Genomic DNA, 12,025 nt, shown 5'->3' on the forward strand with positions numbered 1-12,025 from the left:
ATTTACGGAAGTTTATCTTTAAATTTGAAATATCTGCTTACTTTTCTACAAATTCTAGAAAGTTACAATTACAAAACAAATACAAAAGGAAGTTTCGGAATTCTAAAAAAAAAAAAGAAAAGTTATTTATTGGCACTTTTACAGTTTGATACAATTGAAACTGATCTTTAAAAAAAAATAAAATAATAAATAATAAAGAAAATAAAAATAGCGTAATAAGTAAGGAATTTTCAGATATTTGATTAAATAAACTTATTAATCAAATAATAGTCTTGAGTTAATTGTCAACAAAATTTTGAAAGTATTAGTATTAGCTTAGGAATGCTAATGAAATAACTAGAAGTCGTATATTTTTTAAATATATTATGATTTTAATTTTAAATTTTAATTTGTAGTTTGCAGATAAATTTTAAGGCTAATCGAAAACTTTAGTAGGCTTCGGCAGTATTTTATTTGTACTCATTAATGCAAGACTGTATGGTAATTTTTAGTTCCAACTTTTAGAAATATCTGTTAAAAAAAAAAAAAAACAACTAAAAACTAGTTAATAGACTTTCAAAATAATAATTATATATATAGATAGATAGATACAGTCTAGGATTTTTTAAATATTTAAATTAATATCACAAATTTATACTTTTCCTGTAGTTAACATTTATCTCACCCATCGATTTTTGTAAAAATTTTTGGAGAATTTTAAATTAAATGTGTCCAAGTAAAATTTGATGATCATTCGACAGGGAATTTAAATTTTTACTACTTAGTTCTTACATTTTAATTTAGAAAATCAGATAAATGATTTCTCATATTGTTTTCTTCTACGTCATATTTGCTTGGTAATCACAGTACCGACTTTTCTTTTAAACCAAAATAAAGAAAGAAACTGAACTGATACCAAATAAATATAAAAAGTGTTAATTCTTATTTTTCCAAAAATTAAAAATGGAATTCTTCTTCGACGTCTATAAACGTTTGGTTTAAAATTTTTAAATTGCACAAAAAATGTTTTTCTTTTTTTTCATATCTCTCTTTCCTAAAATGATTATCTAATTATTTTACAAATTTGTTTAACTTTAGTATTGCAGACTGGACAACGTCCGCTTTGATTATAGATTTTCACGGAGCATTTATAGCAAGAATAATTATGCACTATATGTCCGTGTGAATAACCACCATCTTTTGTTCTTATCATGCAAATATTGCATAAATCCGACGATGAATGATTAATATCATTATTTGATTTATTCGCAATAAATTCTTCAACAATATCCTTTTCAATACTTTGGCTAGAAGATAAACCGATTCCACTGTCTATAGAATTTTTGCTATCTACATTGGCGTTAGGTAACCTCTTCTTCCTTCCACCTTTAGGTCGTGGAGGCAAGAAATTTTTCCTTAACTTAAAACAAAAATATTTATGGTTAGTCAAACAAAAATATTTAAAAAATAAAAATAATTGTAAATAATTTTTCATTTTTCATTCAAATTGCCCTAGATTTTCTATAGGTGCAACCTGCAGAATAAAAAAAAAAAAATTGAGATAATACAATGCATATATATACTAAATCCAGTCATAATTTCTCTATTTTTGTTATTTAGACTAAATCTAATTTGTCAAATTTGGCGAAAAGAAGCAATTATAAGCCCATTATTCGCTATCCTATTTAAAACAAAAGGAAGTTGATAGTTCTCCCTTTCAGTAACTCTCCCTCTCATTATTATTATTATACAAAAGTTACGAATAACGAGCTTCCTTTAGTTTAAATTTCCTCAAAATAATATCGATGTTTTAGGGATCTAGATAATTCTTTGCGCAATATAGAAAGTGTCAAGGGACTCTAGTCTAGGCCTCTTTTCTCAGCAACAGATTCTCCTTAGCCAAAAAACTACCTAACTAACTTTTTGAGGAAAATTCAACAGTGATAGGTACTAAGATTTAAGACGATTAAAAAATAAAACCCAATCACTAATGTTGCGTTTCCACTAAACCGATTTTTGCCGAACTTCCAACTCCAGTAGTGCTTTTAATTAATGTTCTACGAAATTGGAAGACGACGGTTCTTAAGGAACCCTTAAGAAACAAGCTTATAAGATAAGCTAACTAACCTAACTCTTCACCAAGAATTTTCCTTTTATAAAAATTGAAAAATTTCTCGGCAAAGTCGCACTTCTAATTGTGGTATCGGCAAAACCTTGGTATATCTTGAGACAAAAAAATGAAATTCTAAGTAAGAGCTAACTTTAATTAATTCATATTAAAGTATCAGCTCCCACCAAAAACAACCTAAAAACATCTTTCTTATTTACCGGACATTTGCACGTAAGATTTGTCTACGCAGAATTGTACACGCAAGGTGAGAATGGTAAAATTATTTATTTTTAGTATTTCATTAGCATTTAATAAGACACAATCCAATAATTGCGAAATAACTGGAATAAATTTTAAAATAAGATGTTGAAAAAAAAATTTTGAATTTGTATGTTTAGTCACTCTGACATTTGATACGTATCATTTTATTATTTAAAGTAACCCCTAGAGATTACAGTTATCCATTTGTTATATACAAAATGGTGGTTTCTTCTAAAGGTATTTATAAATAATCCTCCCTTCATTTTCGTACTAAATTTTCAGTTGAAAGGACTGCTCTTTAGCGTCGGCTTAACATTGTTTACCGAACGTGCCATACTCGCATTTGCAGTAAAATCTCATCTATCTAATAAAATAAACATCCCAACCTGAAAAAAATACCAAAGTCACAATAAATGGTCTCCAAGGAGCACATCACCAGTTGCGACACCGATTCGATGAACATAATATTCAGAATAGCCGATCTCGTGAAACAGCACATTCTCCGGGAGTATTTGCCAGCTAGCTGTTTTCAAGCCTTGAAAGGATACACGTTAATGAAGGTACACCCAAGTTGTCAACCAACGAGTCTTCTGGTACCGAGTTAGATTGCTCAATTTTTATTGTGAAAAGAAATTATGGCAGAATTATGTATATAATTTATCAATAGAAAATATTACTTAATTTTATTTTTAAAGAAAAATTAACTAGCATTTTCAATAAATAATTTTATCAAAGGAATCCAAAGAAATAATAGAAAGATAAGATACTAGTAAAAACATTGAGTTTTTTTTTATTGCAGACTGGGCAACGTCTGCTTTGATCATAGATATTCACGCAGCATTCATTGCAAGAATGCACTACATGTTCATATGAATAACCACCATCTTTTGTTCTCAAAGCGAATATTGCTTAAATCCGATGAATAAAAACATGAGTTTTTACTAGTATAATTTTCCCCAAAACTAGAACAATAAATAATCAAACTATAGTAAGAATTAATATAAGCATAAAACATATTTCTGAGAAATGAACACTGCTTTTTACAACTCAGCTTTTTTAAAAAAAGAAATTCAACAGTAAGATTTTGTTGATATATTTATTAGCTTCTTGCTTCTATTAAAATACTGATACTGTTCTTCACTTTCGAATGTGCTGTCCATTCCTGATGTTATGCGGACGTTTGCTGCAGAAATAAAGCCTAGAAATTTCTGACATTATAAAAAACAAAACAAAAAACTATGATATTCTTTTAATTATTCTAAACGTTTACTTAATTCAACAAACATCTTTTAAAGTAAATTTTTCCTGTAATCAGAGAAAGTGAGACCATTTTGCAACTATAAAAATCCGAAGAGAAGATTTTAAAATAATTCCATAATTTAGGCGTCCAATAATGATGTATAATTCTTTTACATACAATTTTTTCTAATTTATATTAATCATTTTATCTTCTACCTTTCCTCTTTAATAGCCATCTTAGATGAAATTGTTTTCCTCAGCAATCTTCTGGGATGATACCTCTCACTCCTTTAAGCTGAATTCAATTTGAAGGTTTTAAAATATTACAAAATTGCTCCTGGTAAACAAAAACTTTAAATTTTGTTTTCTTTTCAAACTAATAAAGCTTATTTTCTTTATTAAAGAAAAATAATTACTTGTTAAATTTTATTTTATGAAGCAATGTTGTTGTTGCTCTGTTATCTGAAAAAATTACTTTAAAAAAAAAAAAAAAACCTGCATATAAATGTGACAAAGCAGTTACGTTATTTTGGTAAATCACAATTAAAGAGAATGAAAATAAATGATTATTTGAATAGTTGAGTCTAAATTTGTTAAGTACGGTCATGCCAAAAACCAAAAATTGAGTAATAATAACCATCTTGACCATAAAAAAAATAGTTAATAATTTGCGAGATTTTAAAAATAATTATCATCATCCTCATTTACTAACTACTAACTTAGTAAAAATATGATCGCACCTATAAAATAAATAAAATTGAAAAATTTATACATAATAAGAATTTCTTTTTTGTGACATATGCCAGTATTTGAACTTGAAATAAATTTAAATAATAAATACCAACAGCAATAGTACAGCCAATAATAACAAATGATTAAAATACGATACTCTACTTGATAAAGAACTATTTAAGGCTAATAAATACTTTTTAAAATCTCACTATTTCGGTTTACTACACCAGTTATTAATAACTAGAATCACATATTCGTGTAAATGAAACACCAAATTTTAACATGTCCATTTCAACTGCCTAATTTTCACTAACGTTCTACAAAGTGTGGATGTGACTTAGCGTTGCTGAAATCATAAGCGGCTGAGAAACTTTAATGTTTGTCAGAGAAAAATGTACTTATTTTCTTTGTTAATTTATCATGGCACCCTCATTTAAGTAGACTTTGCAAATAATGTTTTAGATGCTATTAATTTGATGTTCCCTTTTATTAAATACCAAATTTTATTCGTTATCATTTGCGTATATTTCAACAAATCATTCAGAATTAGGATACCATATATGAAACCATATATCGGATATATAAATCATAAGTAGGATACCATATAAAACCATCAAGAGAACAACTTATTCAAATTTTAATTTTCATTATGTTATATTCTTTTTATTTTGTTTCTATGTATTATAGTCATGTCTTTTAATTTTTTTTATTTTTATTTTTTATTTTTAAATCAAATCCAATGTTAAAATTTTCTGATTTTTTGTATTTTTTCTTTCTTTTATTTTAGTTTTTTTTTTTTAAATATATATTTTCTACTTTCTTTATTATAATTATTTTCAATATTTTTTTATTTGAAACCTATTTTTTTTTAATTATATACAATTTTATTTTCTTGAGATGTTTTAAGTATTATTAATTTAATTTTTTGTTATATTACCTAAATTTAATTTATTTTGAACAGACTTTCAAAAAGCCAAATCTTAAGATGTAATTAGCAAAAATGATTTGCTTTTTTTTTATTATTATTATTAAGAATAAGTACCTTTCGTGCACGATTTTCATATGGATGTAAAAGAACTCTTTTTTGATTGATGATTGTTGTTTTCCGTACTGCTGTTGAAATGTCCTTCATTCAGAACGATGGTCGTTAACCTTCTTCAAAATCCGATTTATTCCACTAGTTGTAACAATTCCATGATGTTTGACTTTACCCAAATGAGGATGATGCATCTTGAGATACTAATTATGAACTTCTAAACTTCTTTATTCTTCTTTAAAGGTATCTCAGTTCTTAAGTCCAGTAGTCATCTTCAATATGTTGGCTCGGTAAGTTATAAGCATTATAATTCTTCTAAGAAGAAACATATTTGTGTGAAAAAGATTTCATGGACTTTTTTCCCCCGAATTTCATGGTTTGTGTTCTTTTTGGTTTACGATTATCTCTTTTTACAAATGTATCTTCGTTTCTCCTTTAGATGCTAGCAAAACTTAAATTTCACAGAGAGTGATCTGTTGTATAAATTACAAATTGAATATTATCACGATCAAGTTAGAAAACGGAGATAAATTTAATATTAACAGAATTTTACCTGACTATATAAATATGTCCTATCCTATTAAGTACTGTTTCTTAAAATAAGGAATATTTATTAGCATTTCTGGTGTTTAATTATTAAATTGAACATTATTTATCACTATTTGAAAATAACCCTCACATACTTTTGTAACAACAACCCACGGCGATATAAATACTCACATTTCTTTGAATTTTGATAAAATAGTTTCCTGAGAATTATTTCACGGTTATAACTAGTATCACAATAATCAATACACTTTAAAGGTAAAACTTACTGATCTATGTTCGTAATGATAAATTGCTCCAAACAAATTTAAACACAAATGGAATCATAAATTTTTGGAATGTTTAATGACTAGAAAAATAAATGCCATTTATTTTTGGGAAAGCTTGGGTAAAACAAGAGAAATACCTAAAATCCACTACACTTTTTAATTTTTAAAAAATGTCTGCTAAAAGTGGATTATTCTAAACCTAAAATGTTAAAATTATAATAATGGAGTATTGGGCAGATGTTGGGTTATCATAACTTGATTAAATGTAAAATAAAACGAACAAAACAATTGAAATCGATTCGGCAACAATATAGTAACAAAGAATCAAGGAAATTTTTATAAATATGAATGGTCCTAATAATCCGTTTAAAAAAAAAGAACTAGCCAAACTTTCCTTTAAACCATCAATTTTGATTACATTTTTTTCCCTTCGTAAAACTATTTTCCATTATCTGCCCGCCTGTAATTCTCCATTAAAAAATCTCAACATTATGCACCTAAGAACATTTTCTGTCATAACTCTGTTTTACAAATACATAATGTCTAATAGAGAAATTTTGTATTGGCTTGAATTAATAGTTCGGGCAGCAATGCCTCACTAGGAAAAAAATAATATTCCAACTAACTTAAAAAAAATACATTCGCATTACCAAGTATTATGGAAAATACTTATAATTTACTTAATTTGAAGCTTAGATTATTTTAAGCATTTTATACAATTCATTTAAGTTTACTTTAAGTAAGTAAAACTGCCTATTTTTTCAGGCGGGCTTTACGTCCAACTACCAATTAGGTGTCGTGGACGGAGGCGAATAGCAAACATACTTTTCTGTAATTAACCATTAAATAAAATCTAAGGCCTAAAACAGGGAATCGAACCCAGTACCACAATACATATTAGCTTTACAGGTCTCGAAGTTTACTTTATTTTTATTAATATTGATGAATAGGGAAATTTGTTTTCTTGTAAAAACAAACGACTTACTTTGTAACACCTGATGCAATACCTGAAGAAGGGAGTTTCGTTGGTCTGCTTACATCTGAAGCAAAATTTGTACAATCCACCTTTATGGAAGTTGATATTTAATATTTCCCCATCAGATTCTAAGTTGGAATTATCAGCAGACATGGTAGTATTTTGAGATCCCTGCTTTTCAGTTAAGGGTATTGACGACAGTAAATCCTGTGGGAACAACAGAAATAAGGTTATCAAATGTTTCGTTAATTTTATTAAGCTGAGCTGGTGTATTACAAACGAAGGAAGCCTTTCTTTATTTGACGGAAAGAGGATCTATTCTCTGTTATACAAGTTCCTTATTTATGTTTCTCCGTTTATTTCCGTTACTGGGTGATTTTTTAAAGAGAAGTATTTTTCTGAATTTTGTTTTCAGCCTGGAATGCTTGCTACCAAAATTAGGGAGGGCTCTTGGGAATCAATGAACACTGAATTGAGGACATGCAGTCAAATTCAATTGCGGAGACCAGGTATATGTTTCGATGGAAAAGTAAAGTTAAAGCAAGCACGCATATGCGGCTTCATCCTCATCCTTATACAGAGTCTACTCGTCGAGACAAATGCCACTCCTAACTTCCTGCCAGTCCCTAACCAGGGACTTGACCCAGACCATGCTGACATACGGAATTGTCTTTTACAGAGCACTTTTAATCCAGGGAAAGGTAAATATTCAGTTTCAAGTGACAGGGGTATTTCTTTTACTGCCCTTACTAGTAAATTATTCTCTGGTCTAATATCTGTACGATTGTCAGAATGGGTGGAAACTTATAATACACTTGAATCTCAGGCCTGTTTTAGACCCATTATTAAACCACTTCTGCCTTCGACTGCATTGATAGGTACAGCCTATTTTACAAATTTTCCAAAAAGTTACTAGCAATTATTAAAAGTTTATTTACTGAAACTTGGCCTCTATTTAGTGTAAGGGCGGCTTGACTCAGAAATCTAATATGGAAATGGGTGTGAAACAGTGTGAAAATGGTCAGTCGATTTTGAGAGTATTGAGACAGTGAAGGAGTACAAGAACCTATAGGGGTCAAGTTCATATCTATCTACTCTGTCCAAAAAGTTCTTTTTTTTTTTTTTTATCTGTCAAAACCAAATATGAAGATAAACGTGATCTGGTATCAATTTATAGAAAATAACATATGCTGCTGAAGCTTGGGATCGGAACAAGTTCCGAGAAAATGTAAAAACTTTTATATTTCTTTACTAAAAGGCTATTTAGAGCGCCTTTGTATACATCCTCTGCCTTTATTCATTATAAAATTAAGTTACTGCCGATTTTTCTGTTTACTTTTAAAACATCTCGATTACATATTGAAAACTGATTACATATTGGCATCCTAAAATCTTGGCTTTTCAGGTCATAACTAAATATATGTACTGGTTTAAAGAAATTAGTAACTGTTTTCAGAATCGTAACATAAATGTGAGAGTAGTGAGTTATGGAAAAACATTTTGTTTTTCTTAAAGAGACCTTAAAAACTTAATTTTATAACGATGTTCAATTGAAAAAAAGAAATTCTAATGTATCTCCCTGATATAAAATGCTTCAGAATGACTTAAATAATAAGTCTTATATAAACAATGAACAGTCCCTATCTAATATTACGTACATTTTCAAAATTAGTGGTAATCTACTTGGTATCAATTACAAAAGTTTTCAAGGTTCGGATATTCTTTGTGCAGTGTGTGAACGGTAGGACAGTGAGGACCAGTTCCATTTTATTACGGTTTGTCCGATGGACGACGAAATTCGCCGTAGGTGGCTTGGGTCTTCTACTCTTTCCGGATGCGATATTTTGCATTATCAGAACGGTGGAGATTGGGATGCCCTAATAAACTTTTGTCGATTACAGTCCATTTAAAGAATGAATACATTAAATTTAATTTTCTTTAATAAAGGCATTTTCATTGAATTATTCTGTAAATAGTAAACGTTTAGTAAAATGAAAAAATTATTTTTATTTAGTTGTTTTAAACAACTTAATTAAGGTATAATTTTCTGTTTGAAAAATTAATATGTACAACAGACTCCAATGATGGCCGAATAGCTATGATTTTATCTTTTAGCGTGCATTTAACTTGTACATTTTAATTTCTAAGAATGTTTATAATAAATAAAGACTTTTTTTTCTTCTAATTCCAGATAAGGCCGCACAGTGGGAGGACCTTCCTTCTCTGACCGAGACACAAGAAGAGGTCTCTTACACCCTATCTGACTGTAATCGCTAGTTTCGATATAGAAAGAAAAGACAATAATAGCTAATTACTTTCTGGTAAGGTAAAATAATATAAAATGAAATATTTCTCCATAAGTATTACAACATCCCAGCTAATTAAGCTTTTTTCGGCTACAATAGCAAGGGACTAGCCCCATCCCATGTTCTAATCTAAATGTAATTTAATCCTTTTTTTTTTATTAAATAATCAATCGTGTAATAAAATAATTACCTCTGGTGATGACGAGGAATCTTTTGATTGGGGAGGGTGATATTGTTCCTCTTCAGTAAACGATACAACTTCAAATTCTATCATCCGCCCTTCATCATCAGAACTCCAAGAACTTTTTGTACACGTATCCGATGTATCCTTGGCTAAATCTAAATAAGATTAAAACATATTTAAAAAAAAAATCGTAAAATGAATTTAATCTTATTAGCTAATCGTTTCCTAACGGGCTGATTTCTGATTTAACAGTTTCCATGAAACTGCAAAAAATTGTTTTACTTCCTCTGCTACACCCAGTACTGTCGGTCTTTTAGAATTGAGATACCGGTACGTTATAATAGATAAATATTATAACGTTATAATAGATAAATATTATAACGTTATAATAGATAAATATTATAACGTTATAATAGATAAATATTATTTTACATTTGAGAAATCTTCATTAAAAATATATTTACTATTAAAATGCACAAATGCAATCAATCAACTTGGATAAAATTAAAGTCAATACGTTAATTTTAATTAATGTTAAAATTTTTTAGCACTTCTCTTTTCTTCTCGAACAAGTTTTCATATTTTGAACAATAATTGCAACTCGCTAAAATAATAACAGTTTGTTTACTTTACACTTAGTGCATTCTTTTTGAAATAAGAGAATGACAATTGACAATAATTTAGACGAAATACAAAATGCTAATGAACTCTAGCAACCGAAATCAAACGGTTTTAAACTAAGAAATTTGTCGGAATTTGAAGAAAAGAAACATTGATTTGATATCATATATAATCTAAGTAAAATTTTATTGAAGATATTAGGCTAGACAAGGCGTTAAGTGTTGCTAGCGGGGCGGATTTTTAAAACGTTAATTTTTCTTTTTCTATAAATTAAAAAAATTAAAAATTCTTTTACCAGTTGATTTTTCTTGTAAACTATATATGCTTTCAGTACCATCTGATTCCAAATCAGATTCAGACGCCAAAACGTAGTACCATCTTTTTGGTGGACAACTATCTAAATCTGGTAAAAATTATTAAATTATTATCACAAACAGATTTCTGAAAAATTAGATATATACAGAATGCCACATATTCTTCATAAATACCTTCGCTGGAGCTATTATGCCGTCTCTTGAGTCCAGAACTGCTAGGTACAGCTGCAAGTGTATTTCCTAAAAATTGATGTAAGAATAATCGACGGGAATACTGAAGACTTTATAGTGCAATTAAAAAAAAAACACATTCAACACACAAACTGCAGATATAAAAGCTACAAAAATTGTAATAAACTAGGAGGACTTAAAAATACTAAAATGAAGGAAAGGTTTCTGGAACTATAATTTTTATCGACATTTCACACAGTTGGAAATATTATCTCACCAGCACTCATAGCAGAATTAAACAAAACAAAATTGGATAAGTTACACGAACACCACTTGGGACAAAAGATGTTTTACACCTATCAACAATTACATGGTCGGCCCATTTCCACATCTATTTGTTGCCATATTTAACGGAAATACAACGCAACGAGGCAAGCGTAAATTGAATACTCACTCAGCCGTGGCGCTAAATTTAAATTTCAATTCTTTAATGCTTCACTAAGTTTCCGATAAGTGTACCAGTACTAAATAGTAGGTACTTCAATAATTACGCTACTTAATAGGTTCAAAGTTACATGACAATAAATTATTAGATATTAATTGCAAAAATGATATAAACTACCAAATAATTCGTAAATATTACGTATGCATAATATGAATTGTATAATAATTATTGTTATGATTTATTCTCTTTTGATAAACGAATCAGATTTATTAAGTTTGAAAAATGAAGCCATTATCTTAAAAATGCTTTGGATTTCTATCAACTATTAACTTTCAACAATCTCAGTGACTGATAAATGAATAACAAAAAAAAAATTAAAACGTTAAAAAGGCTGCCTTAATACTATTTTTATTAATAATAAAAATAATTCTCTCTTTACTATAACTTTTAGATTAATATAACTCACTCTGTAAATAGATTTCTGAAGATGAAGATGTGGTATTTCTCAAAATATTACCAACCATGAAATGTGAAGAATGACTAACGTAGGTTTGAATACCTTCCATTAAGATGGCTTTGAGAGAGTCCAGTAAAATAACTAACTGAGTACTAGTAGGCAAAAGTAAAAATTACCATGAAAAAGAGAAAAAGTAAGAGGGGATCACTCGCAATGAATGTGGAAGGAGGTTCTAGAAGTGGTAATAGTGAAGAGGGGCTGACTCATAAAAGTACATACTACAAATGTAGAAAATAATCAGTACTATAAAAATAAAATAGTACAACAAATAAGTACTAATAAATATTTTCAGAGTAAATATTCAAAGTAGTCAACTTCC

The 12,025-nt window shown here is 28.7% G+C and overlaps 1 protein-coding gene across 6 annotated transcripts; it reads right to left on the minus strand.

Moving 5' to 3' along the window:
- Positions 1–104: 104 nt before the first annotated feature.
- Positions 105–11,903, minus strand: LOC141461056 (E3 ubiquitin-protein ligase Mdm2-like). 6 transcript variants are annotated; one of them, XR_012462515.1, is made up of 7 exons: positions 11,656–11,903; positions 10,748–10,813; positions 10,555–10,662; positions 9,645–9,793; positions 7,158–7,355; positions 4,006–4,063; positions 105–3,926 (listed from the first exon to the last, which is right to left on the minus strand). XR_012462515.1 is itself a non-coding variant. In XM_074141728.1 (7 exons), the coding sequence occupies exons 1-6, from the start codon at positions 11,753–11,755 to the stop codon at positions 3,846–3,848; spliced, it is 660 nt and encodes a 219-aa protein (XP_073997829.1). In that variant the 5' UTR covers positions 11,756–11,903; the 3' UTR covers positions 105–3,548; positions 3,806–3,845. The 6 variants fall into 6 exon arrangements, 5 of the variants coding, with proteins under 5 accessions (XP_073997829.1, XP_073997830.1, XP_073997831.1 ...); XM_074141728.1 differs by lacking the exon at positions 4,006–4,063 and having other exon boundaries at positions 105–3,548; positions 3,806–3,884; XM_074141729.1 differs by lacking the exon at positions 4,006–4,063 and having other exon boundaries at positions 105–3,548.
- Between the last annotated feature and the right edge of the window lie 122 nt (positions 11,904–12,025).

The sequence above is a fragment of the Rhodnius prolixus genome, unplaced genomic scaffold (genome assembly GCF_049639745.1).
Source record: "Rhodnius prolixus isolate KJV_2025 unplaced genomic scaffold, Rpr scaffold_6, whole genome shotgun sequence".
Taxonomy (NCBI): Eukaryota; Metazoa; Arthropoda; class Insecta; order Hemiptera; family Reduviidae; genus Rhodnius; species Rhodnius prolixus.